The following is an 18860-nucleotide window of genomic DNA, read 5'->3' as shown; positions in this document are numbered from 1 at the left end:
TTCCCCCTCTGTTGTCTTCTGTCTGTGTTTCTGAGCCGGTTTAATGTGGGCTTGCAAAATGGGTCAGCTCAGACTGTGAGCTCTAAAACCTGCCACTAACATAAAAAATACATCAAATGATGCAGTAGAAAATCTAACCTGACAGGTGAGAGACTTTAATTAATCTACAAATGTGAAAATGCGTAGGTATACAGAAGATCCTAAACATATAACTGAAAGAGGTTATATTTGAGTAAAACAGATTATGAAAGAAATATTACATTTGCATTGTACATTTCAGTGTTCATTAAGTAATCCTGATCAGCACTGATGGACGCTGCCAGTAACGCTTGGCAAGGGAACAAATACAAACAAATGCATAGCTGAAAGTTCAAATGAACTTTTATTTTGAAATGTCAGTGTTCAGAGAATAAACAAAAACATAATCAAATTAACAGCAATATAAATATTAGCGTATAAAATGAGAGTGAAGCATGACACGCTAAGCATTTATCATGAGAGATAATACAGCAGTGTATAGCGAAGTATTCCAGCAGTAGACACACATATAATATATTTCTATTTATTTGGACAGGGATGGCATTCCAGTAGCATTAACGACTGAAGTTACAACACAGAATAAAGTTACAGGGAGATGAGGAAACACTTCAAGGACATTTAGTGCTGAGTGTTATCTTTTAAGAGACTCATAGGTGGAAAAAAACAAGAATAATGAGAGGAAGAGAGAGGAAAAACACAAAAATATGCACACATTTCACAAGCATCAAGCTATGACTGCATGTCTTCCAAGGGTTTAAACATGTTTATTTACAGATTGGTTAGTTTGTGAGTTCAAACCTTTAGTAACTATACCACTACACATAATCTAAGATACAATTTAGCTTTTTTTTTATCCTTTTTGATTGCTTCTTTGTTTTTTTTTGTTTTTTTTCAATTCTATTTTTTTTCTGAAAAATAGTCAAAACATTCCAGTAGAAGCCAGTTAAAAGGCTCTAAAGTTCATACAGTCTGGCTATGTGTTACACAGTATATATACATTAGGGTGTACATAAATTGGTGTAGGAAAGGAGGTGTGAACATTCTGGGCGAGTCTACAGAGACCATTACCAAAGGCGGCCCATTCCCTGGCTTTGGATCTAGCAGAGGGTTAGGCTTAAGGAGGATTCTCAGGTACTGGACCTGGAATAAGATGCTGCCCAAAGCTTGTGTGCTAAACGCATGTGCTAGTTTCATTACACATGCTCTGTGTTATCAGCTACAGTAGGGCTCAAAAGCATTCATCTACAAGGGCTCAAGCCTGATTATCGCCTCAATCAACTCGCCTGCATTTCAACATCCACTTTCCTCACTCAACCTGCAATACTCCCCTGTCCCCATAAAACCTTCAAGATCCTTCAGCTGAGACAGTATCTAACAATGGGAACAGTATCTAACAATGGGTTCATATACAAGAAACCAGTTCAGAATGGGCCAATGTGGTGTAACACTGTATCTACCACCTATCTTAGCCAAACAATTGGCATGGTGCAGATCCACATGATTAAAACATTTCAACACCAAGAAAAGAACCAAAAAATGAAATAGAGAGTAACTTTGGAGTCTATTTACGATTGAAAAATTGTGGATATTTAAATCACTCATAAAAAGTGATTGCGTTCGAAAAATCTCTCAATTTGATTCTTCTCTTAGAGTCATTACTCAAACATCTACAATATCCCTTGTTAAACATGGCAAAATGTTAACACTACCACAGCGGTCACTGAATGACAATCTTCCATTTTGTCCTGGACCACATATTTTAATTTTTAAGATCACAATTCAACCAAATACTATCAACCAGAAAGAACCAATGAGCATTTATATTTTTCTACTACATAGCTTGGTTGATTGAAGTCTTTGCTGCATAGTTCATCACCTACTGATCATCTGGCAGATTTGGATCATGCAAGAAAACGAACAATCTTATCTCAAGGTATGGCACATCCTCTTACAGTATGGAACAAAACATTCTTGTCACCACAAAAAGAATAAAAAAAAAACAAACAACTTTTTTTATAGCATTAATTTGTATGGGATCTGGGTGTTCCCATCTGAAGTACTGAATTACAGGTCTTGGTTTTTCATTAACGAATTTTCATAGCAGAAACTCGTGTCAAGACCATGGTGCAAGATATACTATATATACAGTCTATCAAATCAAAATAAAAGAAATAGGTTGAAAAAAGAAAGTATATTCCACTACCTAACAACTTAGGGATATTTAAAGCATCAGGAAAATAAAACTAGCATGTTATTTGAAATACAGGAGCATTAACCCTACAGGCATCTCCTGTGATGAATGCCAGGATGAGTCCTGACTTACTTCTTGTCCTTTTTGGCAGACTTCTTCTTGCTGGCAGGAGTCTGGGCAGCCTTTGGGGCATCAGCAGGAGGTAGGGCCTGGGGTGGGGGCAAGGCTTGCTGAGGAGGCTGCTGTGGGTTGGTCGTCAGGGTGGCGGTGCTTCCAGGGATGTACACGTTCTGGCGGTAGTCAGGGACATACTGGGCATTGTAGCGGGGACCCAAGGTCGCTGTGGCTTCACTGACTTCTGGGGAAGAGAAACATGTTGGCTGGGCTTTGGGGGTCTGAATGTTTTGAAGAGGTTGCAAAGCCTCTTTGCACTCATGAACCATGGCTGACCACTTCACTACTGCAATGCAGCTCCTGCTTTATGGTCTGGCTGAGCAAATCTGAACCCTCCCCCTACAGCTGACATTACTGAGCCTCATGTGAAGCATTGACCACCTCCACACACAGATTTCCCAAGAGGTCATTGAACCACTACACTTCCTTTTCTGTTTTTTTTTTTCAAATATAATTTTAAATACTGCTTTTCCAGTTTGACTGTCCCTCTCATTGAAGTCCCCACTAGTGGTGACTCTGTTTGCAGCACTAAGAACCCATTGCACGTTCCAAAGCCTGAGTGCAGCTGTGCAGGAAGAGAACAAAGACTTATCTGTCCTCCAGCTATCACCGTTAGTCCATTTCACGTCAATGAACGCACTAAGCGCACTCACACAGACTGCTCTGTAGCTCTTCTTGCCCTTACCACCTTGTGCAGTCAGTTAACAAATGGGAGAATTTAATTGGGATGTCACAAATAGCCTGATCTGTTTTAAAAAAAACAAAACAGATCAGGCTATTTTTGCATACAGAGGACTCAATGGACTGTTCTACACTCATAATCTCACAATGCTGAATTTGTTATTAACATTAATAAGACAAGAACGGCATTTATCAGACAACCCTATCCAGAGCAACTTACAACCAGCATTTACAGGGACAGTCCCCTGGAGACACTCTTGTTTGGGGACACAATGTTAGTAAGTGGGGTTTGAATCTGTGACTTTGTCATCTTTAGATTCATAGGCGAGTATCTAACCCTCTACCATCCCCTACTACCATGGACAATTATCTTTTGGCCATTCTCATTTTCTTCTCCTCTCTCAATTCATACAGTATTCTGAGGTGTCAGCACATGAAGAGGGTGGGTGTGCAATGCAATGACGCTCACCATTGGCTGCAGCCATCAAGGCCTGGAGCTGTTCGGCCTCAGTGGGGGGGTTGGGCCATGGTCCTGTGCCTGTTACTGCAGGTGCTCCTTCTGGGTGAGCTACGGCCCTGCAGAAACCACAAAAGGATGATAAGATTGACACTCACAATCACTCACACACTTTGTTCTCTCTAAACACACGTGCCCATTATTTTTTTTTTTTTTTTTACTGAATGCACAAAAAACACACAAGCTCACTCAACTTGGTCCAGAATTGGTGCACATACAAGCTCATTCGTTATAAGCAGCACCCCGCCCCCTTCATCCTGACAAACCCACCATTTTGTGAGAGCATCAGCACTATCACAGAGCAGGGAAATGGAGGCAGTGAACAGACGGAGCCGAAGCACCATCCTTTCGCTCCCTAATTTTCACTGCCCCAACAATGAAAAAAAACTGTTCACATGAGAAAAACATGATGGTGAGGAGGTATAGTGAACAGAAAAAAAGTAAAATGTCTGTTTTTCAAATTGTTGAATGGTGTCTTTTTAAAGTGGAGAAAAGGGGGGGAGTCTTGTTCCGGATTCTACGGCATTCCAGGTTGTAGTGGAAAAGCTGTTATCATTCAAACACACTTTCATTATCTCCATCATCTGATTAATGTTTCAGATCGTTCAGCAGCTTGAATTTCATTTTAAGCCACTCTGAGCTAAAATATCATCTTCTTGTCTGTAAGTGTCTGAACAACGAATCTGCTTAAATGAAACAAACGTATGTGAGCAGTCACCTTGTATTTGATATAACACTCGTATGTAACATTTGCTCATGAAACACACATAAGCACACACAAATAAAACGACCACACTAACATATATATCTATGCTGCAGAGAACAGGACAGAAAATAAAAACTAGACACCGCCAACTCTGGCTACAGACAAAGTCCAGAAAATGCAGAGCGATGGTGGTGTTCTACAGACGGCTACACACAGTTCCACAACATTCAGCAGTTTTCACTTCAAAGCCTACACAGAGACTATGGTGTGCAAACCAGCGTCAGACACAACGCCCGTGCGCTCTACAGACCTACTCACAAAACGAGCTGCGGGGACCATGTGGATTTTACAAGCACAGACACGCTCAATAGAGAGCAGCCAAGCTTGGAGAAGAACCCAACAACTCATTTCTACACCAGGCAAAGCCATTCACACACAACCCCCTCCTACGCCTAACGCATACCACACTACCTCGACTTCTCGTATGGGGTCCATCTCTGTTGGATGGTGTGGAACCTGTACTGGCTGAAAACAGAAGGACATGTGCACTTAGCCATGACTGCAGGCACACATCACAGCATTAAAAACAGCTTCCTCAGCGTGCCCACCCAGGGTCATGCAAGGCTGGGCCAGAAAAGGACATTGAGCATCCTGACTAATGTTTTAAATGGGTTTAAATACTTAAACATACTTCAAATCAAAATTCACTTCTATAATATTCTACAATGTCCCTCTGACCAAAAGTTCCCATGCAGTGCCATGAACTGCAAAACGCCTTTAATTTATGACAGAACGGGTTTTATTCTGCACGCGTTAATGTAGCTACACCAAGTGAGACGTGACCCATAAAATTAATTGCTTTTGAAGGGCAAGTGGATAATGAACACTGCAAACTGCTTCGGGATGGCATTTCCATCCAGAACTGGAATGACATGTGTGTGTGTGTGTGTGTGTCTGTGTGGGAAGAGAAATATAAACACTCACCCGCTAGGTCCAGGTCTCTGATTGGGTGGAAGGCGCCAGTCATTGCTCGGTGGTTTTTGCTGAAAATAACACAGAAAAGTTAGATTATGGCAATGTTATATAAACACTGTTTGCAGAGATGGAGCTGAGAAGTGATAAAAAGGAGAAGATTCGTCAATCAGAAAAACATAATGAATCTAAACTCTGAAACAAAAACCATCGTCCCCACAAAGCTGTGACTGACCTCATGGCTCTGTTTGCCAGAGCAAAAATAGCCAATAAAATCGACTCGCGGATTCAGAGAGAGAGAGAGGGGAAGAGAGTCGAGAGAAAATAGAACAGGGCATTGTTGCCCGGCCGAGCGTGGGATAAAGTGAGAGAGACGGAGAGCGTGTGAATAATTGAAAGAACTATTCTGTAGCCACAACACATGAGCGCTTTTACAACCAGGAATATACACAGCCAATGATGAAAAATAAATAAATAAAAACAACCTTTCCCTTCGACCCTTAAACATTTGTTCTGACAATGCCGTGCACTCTGCGAAACACAAATTAAAGACAAGCTGCGCCCTGCGACAGGTTCACAGAGCGCATTATGCTGCAGCACGTGTGGCGCTAATGCCCTGCCCTACTGATCCTCTAAACCCCAGATGGGATTACGCGTCAACCTCCCGCCGGAGACTCATCCGAGCAGAGCCCACCGACATGGTTTTAGCTTGCCTGATGGAACATGGGAGCCATGAGTGTCAAATTAAAAAGGAAAGCCTTAAACTGAATAGTGAAGGTGATGTTGTCATTCAGTCGCAGGCAACTTCAGATGAAAGAATTCTGGCATATGTGTGTGTGTGTGTGTGTGTGTGTGTGTGTGTGTGTGTGTGTGTGTTTGTATTTATGTCTATACATGTGTGTGTGTGTATATATATATATACACACACACACACACACACACACACACACACACACAATTACAATCAGAAAAACTCTCACCTTGTTCAAGTGTGTGAACAGTTTCAGACCTATGGGGCTCTGTTTGACAATTGGTTTTTTAACAAACACAAAGTCACTTCTGCTGGACAGTGTGGAGAAGCAGGGCTGGATCGTGTGCTTGTGGGGGTCCTGTGAGTTCCCCACCACCTCCATGTAACTGATGGGGCCGTCAGTGTTGAGCTGCAGATGCAGGTCTGGGTGGTGTCGTGGGTGGTGAAGAGTGTGCTTAGAAAAGTATGTGTGTCCGAAACAGGGGAGGCGGCCGCGGCGCCTCAGCCAGCGAAATGCCAGCATGAGAAACATCAGGAAGGACACAACTGAGATGGCTGACAGGGACAGGACGAGGTAAAGCGTCACGTCAGAGTCGTGCGTCCTTTTATTGCTCCTGCGCTGAGAGGAAACGGCGGCTGCCTTTTCCACCACGGTGATGTTGACTGCCACGCTGCTGGAGAGGGACGGCATTCCGTTGTCCTGTACCATGACGATGATGCTGAACACAACCCCAATCTCTTCCTGTGCAAGCTTACGAGCTGTGCGTAGCTCCCCAGTGTGGGGGCCGATGCGAAAATGACTTGCGTCAGGGCCTGACAAGCTGTAGAACAGCCAGGCATTGTGTCCACTGTCCCCGTCCAAGCAAATGATCCGCTGGAGCAGTTGGCCCACAGCGGCAGAACGTGGAACGGTCAGTTGCAGGGGACCATCGCGAGGCAGGGTTGGATACAAAGGGGCTGGAGCATGGTCGTTCTCATCGAGCACAAAAACGTGCACGGTGACATTGGCACTCCGACTGGGGCTTCCTGAGTCCTGGACTTGGACGTGAATCTGGAAAGCGCTTATCTGCTCGTGATCAAGAGAACGCAGGGCATAGACAAGGCCGCTTTTGGCATTAATGTAGACATATGAGGACACAGGGAAACCGCTGACCTCACTTTCCAGAATGGAGAAGGACAAACTACCGTTCTCACCTAAATCTGGGTCAGAGGCCGACACGGTCAGAAGGGGAGCGTTGGGGACATTATTCTCTACTATTTCCACTGAGTAGGAGGGCTGGGAGAATACGGGACTGTTGTCGTTTACATCTGAAAGGCGGAGGACAAAAGACTCCTGGGACGAACGAGGAGGGGAGCCAGAATCTGTGGCCGTGACAGAGATGGTGTATTCAGCCACCGTCTCCCTGTCCAGTGGCCCGTCCGTCATCAGGGTGTAGTGCTCCTCAAAAGGAGGGCTCAGCTTGAACGGAAGGCCACTGGACACGCGCACATGCACAGCTCCGTTGTCCCCCACGTCCTCATCCCGGACGCCGATTATAGCCACGACGGTGCCCGGTTCCACGTCCTCTCTGAGGACACCGGACAGCGAGTTGATGTGCACGGCGGGCGTGTTGTCGTTGACATCTACGATTTCGACTTTAATGCTGCATGAGCCCTCCATGGGGGGAGCCCCTCGGTCTCTGGCCAGCACCGTGACGTCAAAAACACTCGCGCGCTCACGGTCCAGCACCCCGGTCACGTGGATGTCTCCCGTTGCAGCGTTCAGGCGGAAAAGTTGGAGGACGTCCTCCGGAGTGTACTTGTCGAACGCGTAGCTGACCTCTCCGTTCGGACCGTGATCCGCGTCGGAGGCGTTGAGCTGCGTCACGAGCGTGCCGGGCGTGGAATTCTCCAACAAGCGCACGCGCTTTGCGGGCGGCTCGAAAACCGGCGCGTTGTCGTTAACGTCCAGAACATTCATGAGTATTACGGTGGTGCCGGATTTCTGCGGCTTGCCTCCGTCTGTGGCGGTCAGCACCAACCGGAAGACGCCCTGGCGCTCCCTGTCCAGCGGTTTATCCAATAGGAGCACAGGAAACCTGCTGCCGTCGCTCCTGCTCTCCACGTTCAGAAGGAAATTGTCGTTGGGGGTGAGGTCGTACGAGCGCAGCGCGTTCACGCCGACGTCGACGTCCCTCGCGCCCTCCAGACGGAACCTGGTGCCGGGCGCAGCGGCCTCGGACACCTCCAGCGTGGTGTTGGCGGCCGGGAAGCGCGGCGCGTTGTCGTTCACGTCCACGACCTCCACGGCCACGCGGTGCACCTCCGCGGGGTCATTTAGTAAAACCTTCATGCGCAGAAGGCACGCGGAACTGGACCCGCAGTGACGTTCTCTGTCGATCAGCCTGCTGACGACTATCGCGCCGCTGGAGGAGTCCAGGTCGAAGTGTCCGGAACCGCGATCGGACACAACGCGCAGGTTCCGCTCGCGAATAGCTCGGACATCGATGCCCAAGTCTTTCGTGATATTTCCAACCACGGTTCCGGCTTTCAATTCCTCGAGGACGGAATAAGACAAATCTGCCCCGTGCGTCGTAACAAACAAAAACGATAATAAAGACGAAATCAAACAGAAGCAAGAATCTTTCATCTCCTGGTGTCGCTTTTCCATCGTAGAGAATATAATGCCCACCACTTAAGCACGTTACGTGTCCATTCCAATTAAATGTTTAAAGTAAAAGTACACGAAGAAGACTATTTCCCAGCAACTAAAGTGCGTTTATCCATCACTATCCTGCGTGCGCCAAAGTTTTTGCGGAACCAAACAAGAAACAATTGGCCTCCTGGCGGGGGAGGGGACTTCATGGCAGCACAAAAGCCAGCCTCCTTATTGGTGGACGGGACATAGTTTTGCGTGAAAAGAAATGCCAGCAGAGAATAATAGGGAGCTCTTGAAGGGATACCATCTGCTGCTCCACATTTCACCACAGACAATCACACGCGCGCGCACACATACAGAGCAACCCAGACAAAAAGTTATTTTTTTTTTTATCTGAATTCAACTTTATACGCTCACCTGCTGACTCTCAAACGTCCACGCGCTGTCTGGTAAAGATGCATCAAGCACGCTGAGCGACTCCTTAAAGTCTAAGGTGCTGCAGGGTTTAACGAGGGTGAAGTCACTGAACTCTGACATTGGAGAGAGGTAGGAGCCGAACGACTGACTCTGAGACATCATGTCTCCTCCCAGAACCTCCACATATTTAATAGGTCCGTCAGTGTTGAGCTGGATCTGCAGGTTCCTGTTGGGGTTCTTGTATCCATCAGAGTCTCCCCTTCTGATGCAGCAGCTCGAGCTGCCCCGACTGTTTCTAGCGCATTTGATCAGTAAAATGAGAAACGTTAACAAAGACAACACGGACACGGCCGCTAGAGAGATGATCAAATAAAAAGTGAGTTTTGTGCTTTTCCTCTCGGCCTCGGATGATTTGGGTCTGAAGTCTGAAACAGGTTCGTGGAGTCCTTCCTCTAACAGGATCTCCACCGTGACTGTGGTGGACTGGACCGGCTCCCCATTGTCCTTTATCTCTAGAATCAGTCTCTGGGAGGAGTCGTCCTGCTCGGAAACTGAGCGTTTAGTCCTCACCTCCCCAGTATACAGATTGACGCTGAACAGAGACGAGTCTGTGGCGTCCGCGAGTCTATAGGAAATATAGGCGTTGTGTCCCGAGTCCGCGTCCACGGCCGTTACCTTGGTAACGAGGTGTCCTGCCTTAGCGGAGCGCGGCATCCTCTGGTGTGACACGGAGCCCATGAGCGTGGAGGGGTAAATAACAGCGGGGACATTGTCGTTTTGGTCCAGAATAAAGACGTGGACGGTGGCGTTGCTGCTGAGCGGAGGAGAGCCCTGGTCTTTCGCTTGAACTATAATTTTGAAAACTTTAATTTTCTCATAATCGAACGAATGCATGCTGAAAATGCTGCCATTATCCGAATTAATGTAAACATGCGATGACACGGAGATTTCTTGCACTTTCGACTCTAGTATAGAATACGCGATTTTAGCATTCTCTCCCGTGTCTTTGTCTGTTGCAGACACGGAACATATGATGGATCCCGGCGCGTTATTCTCGGTCAGGTACACGCTGTATGGTGCGTCACGAAACAAAGGGGGGTTGTCATTAACGTCGAGAATACTGACCGGGATTTTTTTTTTACTGCTCAGCGGAGGAGAGCCCAAATCAGAAGCGCTTATTTCCACGCTGTATTCACCAAACATTTCTCGATCTAAAGGTCCCTTCGTCACTAACGCGTAATTGTTGGAAAAAGACGGTTTCAGCGTGAAAGGAAACTGCTCGGGAATGGTTAGCGCCACTTTACCGTTTTCGCCCGTATCGGGGTCCCGGACCCGAATTAAAGCCACCACGGTACCACTGGGCACGTCCTCGCGCACCGGACTGGGCTCGGAGGTGAGGACGATTTCGGGCGCGTTGTCGTTCACGTCGGCCACGTCTATCTGCACGGTGGACTCTCCTTCCATCTGAGGGAGGCCCTTGTCTCTGGCGATCACGGGGATTCGGTACGTGGCGGCGGTCTCGTGGTCCAGCGCGCCTTTTAACAGGACGTCCCCGGTGGCCGGGTCTATCCGAAACACGGCCCGCGCGGCATCGGGGGTGTGGTCGCCTAACGAATATTCCACCTCGCCGTTCGGACCCTCGTCCAGGTCGGTCGCCTCTATCCTGAGGACCGAGGTCCCCAGAGCAGCGTTTTCGTTTACGGTCGTTCTGTACAACGACTTTTCAAAAACCGGGTTGTTGTCATTGTTATCAAGGACCGAAACCGTTATTTCCGAGGTGCCCGTATTAGCGGGATTCCCGCCGTCCAAGGCGGTCAGCAATAACTGGTGCACAGCCTGCTTTTCTCGGTCCAGCAATTTGGCCAGAACTAATTCGGGAATCTTCCTTCCGTCGCCCAGATCTTTCACGTTCAGTCTGAAATAATCGTTTTTGCTCAGCGTGTAAGATTTTAGCGAATTGCTGCCGACGTCTGGATCCTGAGCGCTCTCTAACGAGAAGCTTACCCCGGGAGCCGTGGATTCGGCGACCTTCACCGTGCGCTCTTTGGACTGAAACCTGGGCGAATTGTCGTTTATGTCCTGAATTTCCACCTCGACCCTGTACAGCTGCAGGGGATTCTCGATTACGATCTCCAGAGGGAGCGTACAGCTGTTACTGTGTCCGCACAGTTGCTCTCTGTCGATCCTGTCGCTGACCAACAGATTGCCCCTGCCCAGATCCACATTAAAATAGGCTGCGTCTGAAGCCAGGCGCAGTTTCCTGTCAGAAATCGCGGAGAGCTCCAAACCCAGGTCTTTCGCCAAGGCCCCCACCACGGAGCCAACGCTCAGCTCCTCTGGAATAGTGTAGCGAATCTGGGTCGCCATTGTACTCCATATCAGCGAAGCAAAGATCCACGGCGCAAGCGATTTCCATAAACCAAACCCGGCTCTGGCCATCCTGGATATTTCCCCATCAACCCAGTGTATTGAAAGAATTGGACGCGTTAAGTATTGGGCTCATTTTCGCAAAGAATTGAACGACGTCAGCCGTCCTTGTTCGAAAGGTGACGCCAGGAGAGGAGCGCTTTCCTTGCTCTCCACATTCTAAGCGTTGTGTGGGGAGGGAGGAGAGTGGATCTCTTTGTACAGTCGAGGACGCTATTGGTGCAAACTGCATATCTGCACCGACCAATAAGGAACGAGGCTGCTGTTACACACACACACACACACACACACACACACGCGCGCGCACGCGTGCGCAGGTACAGACCGCGAAACAAAGGGGGGTATGTAGTAGTCATTTTGTATGAGACTCAGAATCCAGACTCAGATGTTTTATCTCATATAAAAACCAGCATACACACAATATTCGTACAACACAGTTAAAATAGCGCATAATAAAAACACTTCGATCATCATAGAGCAGTAAAATTGTAATGAAAAACAAAATAGATTTAAAAAAATCTATATGTAGATCTTTTTTTATAATTTATATATATATTTTAACCTAAAAAATCTAGAAAGACAGCTGCCCTTCCCTGAATTCACACGGCACGTTCTGTCGCTGTCCGCGCCGCAGGTGCTGAAATGCACTGACCCTCCTGCGAGGGCGAACTTTCTGGCCAAGGCTGCCTACAACAGTGCATATAAGCAGTTACGGGTACTCTCTAAATAATAAATAGCATGACTGTGGAAATTTAGCCTTATTGTTCCTGTTACTATTGGTTGTGTGGCGGTTTCGCATAAATGCAAACGAGCTAACTCTTAAAAGGGGCGGAGCCATGGCTAATTCTTACTTTACTCTTGCCTTAAACGTTCAAAGTTACATTTCAAAAGAAAAAGAAAACGAGTGATCACATGTTACAAAACATCATTGCATGAACAGAGTTTCGAGAAAGAAAAACGTTTAATAACTCGCAGGAATTATATTAGTGCCAAAACTAGAATTATAACGCAAGACTACTTCACGTGGAATATTTTTTTTAAAACAACACATTCTCTCAAGTCTCACCTGCTGACTCTCAAACGTCCACGCGCTGTCTGGTAAAGAGGCATCAAGCACGCTGAGCGACTCCTTAAAGTCTAAGGTGCTGCAGGGTTTAACGAGGGTGAAGTCACTGAACTCTGACATTGGAGAGAGGTAGGAGCCGAACGACTGACTCTGAGACATCATGTCTCCTCCCAGGACCTCCACATATTTAATAGGCCCGTCAGTGTTGAGCTGGATCTGCAGGTTCCTGTTGGGGTTCTTGTATCCATCAGAGTCTCCCCTTCTGATGCAGCAGCTCGAGCTGCCCCGACTGTTTCTAGCGCATTTGATCAGTAAAATGAGAAACGTTAACAAAGACAACACGGACACGGCCGCTAGAGAGATGATCAAATAAAAAGTGAGTTTTGTGCTTTTCCTCTCGGCCTCGGATGATTTGGGTCTGAAGTCTGAAACCGGTTCGTGGAGTCCTTCCTCTAACAGGATCTCCACCGTGACTGTGGTGGACTGGACCGGCTCCCCATTGTCCTTTATCTCTAGAATCAGTCTCTGGGAGGAGTCGTCCTGCTCGGAAACTGAGCGTTTAGTCCTCACCTCCCCAGTATACAGATTGACGCTGAACAGAGACGAGTCTGTGGCGTCCGCGAGTCTATAGGAAATATAGGCGTTGTGTCCCGAGTCAGCGTCCACGGCCGTTACCTTGGTAACGAGGTGTCCCGCCTTAGCGGAGCGCGGCATCCTCTGGTGTGACACGGAGCCCATGAGCGTGGAGGGGTAAATAACAGCGGGGACGTTGTCGTTCTGGTCCAGAATAAAGACGTGGACGGTGACGTTGCTGCTGAGCGGAGGAGAGCCCTGGTCTGTAGCCTGAACAACGACCTGGAACAGTTTCGTTTTCTCGTAGTCAAACGAGTTCATGCTGTAGAGCGTCCCGTTTTCTGCATTTATGTAAAAATAAGACGACGTGGGGACGTCTCGAAATCGTGTGTCTACTAATGAATAAACCGGAGCGCCATTTTTACCTTGATCGTTGTCCGTCGCCGTGACGGAGAACAGTGACGTACCAGCGGGATTATTTTCCTGAACATTAACGTTATACGACGCCTGTGAGAAAACAGGCGGGTTATCGTTTACGTCCAATATTCGAACATTAATTATTTTAGTCGATTTCAGTGCAGGTGACCCCGAGTCTGTGGCGGTTATTTCTACGTTATATTCCGACGTTTTTTCGCGATCTAAGAGCGCGTCAGTGACGAGCGAATAATGATTTTGAAATGACGACTTCAGCTGAAACGGAAAACCTCTAGCGACACTGAGGACAACTTTGCCGTTGTCGCCAGAGTCAGAATCTTTAACGTTTAATAGAGCTACAACTGTACCGACTGCGGCGTTTTCGTTCACCGGCCTGGGCGCAGAGGTCAGCACGATCTCCGGCGCGTTATCATTTTCATCCAGAACATCAATCTGGACGGAGGCGTGGCCCGCCAACTCTGGGACTCCTTTGTCCTTGGCGCTCACGTCAAAGGTGTACGATTTGGTCACCTCGTAATCCAGCTGACCGACAACCGTTATCTCGCCGGTGCCGGGGTCCACCTTCAACATCCGCGCAACCGAATCCGATGTATGCGCCCCGAAAAAATACTCCACCTCTCCGTTGGGACCTTCGTCCGCGTCGGTGGCTCTCAAATCCAAAACGCTGAAGCCTTTGTCTGTATTCTCGCGCACGGAGACTTTATACGACGCGCGGTCGAATTTCGGCGCATTGTCGTTAATATCTTGGACAAGCACGTTTATGAGCGTTGTCCCCGATCTAACGGGACTGCCGCCGTCTAGTGCCGACAGGACGAGCTCGTGGGCAGACTGCGTTTCTCTGTCCAGGCTCTTCTGCAGGACCAGCTCCGGCACTTTCCTCCCGTTCTCGAGCGTTTTGATGTTTAACTTGAAATGCTCGTTGCTGTTCAAAGAGTACGACCGGACGCTGTTACTACCCACATCCGGGTCCTCGGCGCTCTCCAGGGGGAAGCTGGCTCCCGGTGCCATCGACTCGGCCACTTTTAACACGTTCTCTTTGGTTCGGAAGGTCGGCGCGTTGTCGTTTATGTCCTGAATCTCGACCTCGGCGCGATGCAGCTCCAGGGGGTTCTCTATAACGACCTGCAGGGGCAGGAGGCACGACGCGCTCTTCCCGCACAGGCTCTCCCGGTCTATTCTCTCGCTCACCACCAGCTCGCCCTTCCCGAAGTCCACGGCGAACTGCTGCGTGCCCGCGTCGGAGGCGATCCGTAACTGGCGCTGAGAAATGTCGGGGATCCCCAAACCAAGGTCCTTGGCGATATTCCCCACGACGGAGCCTTCCTTCAGCTCCTCGGGAATCGTGTAGCGGATTTCCCCGGTTGTAATATTCCACCAGAGGACCAGAGGTAGAATCCGGGGTGCCCACCAGCTCCAAGCCCGATTATTCTTGAAATTCCTCATTTCCCTTTCATAACAGGCGCGCTTTCCGTCAAACCCGTGGATTATCTTCGGCTAAATAACCGCATTTCTATCGTTTGAAACGAATCTGACTGGCCAGCGATCCTTTTCCTGCGAGTGTCGGTTAAATCCATTGGTGTGTCTGCCTCATCTCACTCAGGTCTGAACACTGAGGGCGCTACAAAGCAAGTGCGGGGGAGGGACTGGATCTCTCTGTACAGTCTTGCACGCTGTTGGCTGAAAGCAGCCCAGTCATAGCCAATAGGAATCAAGCAGCCTTTCACACGGCCAAGCGCCTCTCTCTCAAGCACAAAACGACACACGGTCTGTAGTATGTTAACGCACAAAGCAACCAGTCTGCTCGAGAGGAAGCGATAAACCCTCGAACGCTGTTCACACACGACGTGCTGAAAGGACATTTGCGCATGCGCGAATGTGCTATGCATAATGCACCGCAGTCAAAATTGACACAAAAGCTCACGTTTACATTACATTAAATGAGTCACATTATATCATACTTTTAATGTTACATATATATTAAACTGTATTAATCCTGAAGGAAATTGCTTCTATGCTTTGAACCATCACCCTTGGTGAGCAGTGGGCAGCCATGACAGGCGCGCGGGGAGCAGTGTGGGGGGACGGTGCTTTTGTTCAGTGGCACCTTGGCGGATCGGGATTCGAACTGGCAACCTTCTCATTACGGGACCGTTAGGCGTCCCCTTTAAGTAAATGCATTAATAAGTAAATGTGTTTCATTGCATAATAAGTAATGCATGCATTATAATTAAATGCATTAATGTTTGCCAAATGAACTAAGCCAGGTGACCTGGATAAAAATGATAACAGTCACTGGCAAACATGTGCAACCTCAAAATATATATTTAAAAATCGTGTTAAAAGTTACACGAGACCTGACTATCAAAAGCTCGTCTCTAAAAATGTCCGTCAATTGACCGGTAAATGAATGTTAAAAAAACGACTTTATTTCATCTAACTGTATTACATTGTGTAAACTACTCTAAATACTGTACTTATGTATACATTTTTCTACAGTTTAAATGAACGTGCCTTACTATTAAATCGACCGATTTTTCTATTAGAAACTATATTGTTAATATACACTGTAGATACATTTTAACAATAGTTCACTGAGCACTAATAATCTAATAATTATAATAATGGATCTGAAACACCGCGACTGAGACCGGGGACAGATGCACATCAGTGATCTCACCGGACTCCAGGCCACCAGCAGGACTGTCAGTGGGATTTGGAGCGGGGGAGGCCGGCCAACCTCACTGGACCAGCATGCTTTGCGCGCGATATAAGCGCTAGACTGAAAGTGAATGGAAAAGTGCGGGGGGATGCGCGTCTTGATGTAAATAATTGAGTTTGTGTTGTGATGTGTGTTACGTGGGGGTACACAGTTTAGTGCAGGTTGTAGGTTTGGCACCGTCTCCATTGTGCAGTGCCAGAAAACCAGAGCAGCAGCGATCTCTCCTGACAAGAAAACCAGTGTGATGTTCTGCTGATTCTGCCTTCCAGCCTGTATTAATATAAATCTCTTATCCCAAACGGAGTAAGTTTAAAATTCCAAATTTTCTGAACAACGTGCAGTGCGACAAATAACACACAAGCTAAAGCATTTTCCACACAGCATCGTTTTCAATGCAAATGACTTTATCTCACCTGCTGACTCTCAAAGGTCCACGCGCTGTCTGGTAAAGATGCATCAAGCACGCTGAGCGACTCCTTAAAGTCTAAGGTGCTGCAGGGTTTAACGAGGGTGAAGTCACTGAACTCTGACATTGGAGAGAGGTAGGAGCCGAACGACTGACTCTGAGACATCATGTCTCCTCCCAGAACCTCCACATATTTAATAGGCCCGTCAGTGTTGAGCTGGATCTGCAGGTTCCTGTTGGGGTTCTTGTATCCATCAGAGTCTCCCCTTCTGATGCAGCAGCTCGAGCTGCCCCGACTGTTTCTAGCGCATTTGATCAGTAAAATGAGAAACGTTAACAAAGACAACACGGACACGGCCGCTAGAGAGATGATCAAATAAAAAGTGAGTTTTGTGCTTTTCCTCTCGGCCTCGGATGATTTGGGTCTGAAGTCTGAAACCGGTTCGTGGAGTCCTTCCTCTAACAGGATCTCCACCGTGACTGTGGTGGACTGGACCGGCTCCCCATTGTCCTTTATCTCTAGAATCAGTCTCTGGGAGGAGTCGTCCTGCTCGGAAACTGAGCGTTTAGTCCTCACCTCCCCAGTATACAGATTGACGCTGAACAGAGACGAGTCTGTGGCGTCCGCGAGTCTATAGGAAATATAGGCGTTGTGTCCCGAGTCAGCGTCCACGGCCGTTACCTTGGTAACGAGGTGTCCCGCCTTAGCGGAGCGCGGCATCCTCTGGTGTGACACGGAGCCCATGAGCGTGGAGGGGTAAATAACAGCGGGGACGTTGTCGTTTTGGTCCAGAATAAAGACGTGGACGGTGACGTTGCTGCTGAGCGGAGGAGAGCCCTGGTCTGTAGCCTGAACAACGACCTGGAACAGTTTCGTTTTCTCGTAGTCAAACGAGTTCATGCTGTAGAGCGTCCCGTTTTCTGCATTTATGTAAAAATAAGACGAAACGGGGATATTTTGGAGCTTGGGCTCAGTAATGGAATACGTCAGCAGGGCGTTTTTATTCTGGTCTTTGTCTAGCGCTGTGACCGTGAACAGCGAGGCTCCTGGCGGATTGTTCTCTTTAACGTACACGTCATAGGAAGACTGTGAGAAGGCGGGGGGGTTGTCGTTCACGTCCATTATTTTAACGTTCACGGTTTTGCTTGATTTTAGTGATGGCGAACCTAAATCCGAGGCTGTGATTTCTACGTTATATTCCGAGTTGACTTCCCGATCCAACCGCGAGTCAGTAATTAAAGTGTAATGATTGTCGAATGTCGCTTTCAATTTAAACGGGTATCCGGGAGACACGGACATCTGGACTCGGCCATTGTCTCCAGAGTCCAAATCTTTAACGTTTATTAAAGCCACAACAGTTCCTATCGCCGCGTTTTCGTTCACCGGAGTGGGTAGTGACGTTAATACGATTTCTGGTGCGTTATCGTTCACATCCAGAACATCAATCTGGACTGAAGAATGGCCTTCCAGTTCCGGATTTCCCTTGTCTTTAGCTAAGACATCAAAAGAATGCATTTTCGCTTCTTCGTAGTCTAATGTCCCGACAACCGAGACATCTCCCGTATCCACGTCCACGCTAAACAAACTTCTCACTAAGTCCGAAGTGTGCGCTCCGAAATCATACACGATTTCTCCATTAGAGCCTTCATCCAAATCGGAGGCTTTTATTCTCAGCACGCTTGTCCCGATGTCAGCGTTTTCTTGCACGGTGGCTTTGTAAATCGCTTGTTCAAACTTCGGTTCGTTGTCGTTATTATCTTGAACGTTCACGTTGATGACAGCCGTGCCGGATTTTACCGGGTTTCCCCCGTCTAAAGCCGTCAGCACCAGCTTGTGGGAAGCCCGTGCTTCCCTGTCCAAAGACTTATTCACGATCAACTCCGGAACCATCCTGCCCCCCTTCAGGGTTTTAATGTTTAACCTAAAGAAGTCGTTTTTGCTTAAGGTGTACGTGCGTAACGTGTTACTCCCCACGTCGGGGTCGTCTGCGCTTTCAAGCTGGAATCGTGCCCCTGGGGTGATGGACTCCGCTATTTTCAAACCGATCTCTTTAGTGTGGAAATTCGGCTCGTTGTCGTTTATATCTTGTATGTCTATTTCTATGCGGTGCAGCTGTAAAGGATTTTCTATTATGACCTGCAACGGCT

The 18860-nt window shown here is 47.7% G+C and overlaps 1 protein-coding gene across 50 annotated transcripts in view; it reads right to left on the bottom strand.

The window, feature by feature from the left end:
- Positions 1 to 363: 363 nt before the first annotated feature.
- Positions 364 to 18860, bottom strand: part of LOC114791987 (protocadherin beta-16-like) — a 258171-nt gene continuing 239674 nt past the window's right edge. For 23 of the 50 annotated variants that reach the window (XM_028982662.1, XM_028982649.1, XM_028982650.1 and 20 more), the window contains 4 exons: positions 5293 to 5351; positions 4780 to 4833; positions 3555 to 3661; positions 364 to 2588 (listed from right to left, as the gene is read on the bottom strand). In XM_028982662.1, the coding sequence (XP_028838495.1) occupies positions 2359 to 2588; positions 3555 to 3661; positions 4780 to 4833; positions 5293 to 5351 (450 nt within the window). In that variant the 3' untranslated portion in view covers positions 364 to 2358. The other 27 variants (XM_028982672.1, XM_028982666.1, XM_028982673.1 and 24 more) reach the window with 9 other exon arrangements.

This window comes from Denticeps clupeoides, chromosome 6 (genome assembly GCF_900700375.1).
Source record: "Denticeps clupeoides chromosome 6, fDenClu1.1, whole genome shotgun sequence".
Taxonomy (NCBI): Eukaryota; Metazoa; Chordata; class Actinopteri; order Clupeiformes; family Denticipitidae; genus Denticeps; species Denticeps clupeoides.
The sequence above is the reverse complement of the archived record's forward strand: the minus strand, read 5'-3'. Positions and strand labels throughout refer to the sequence as shown.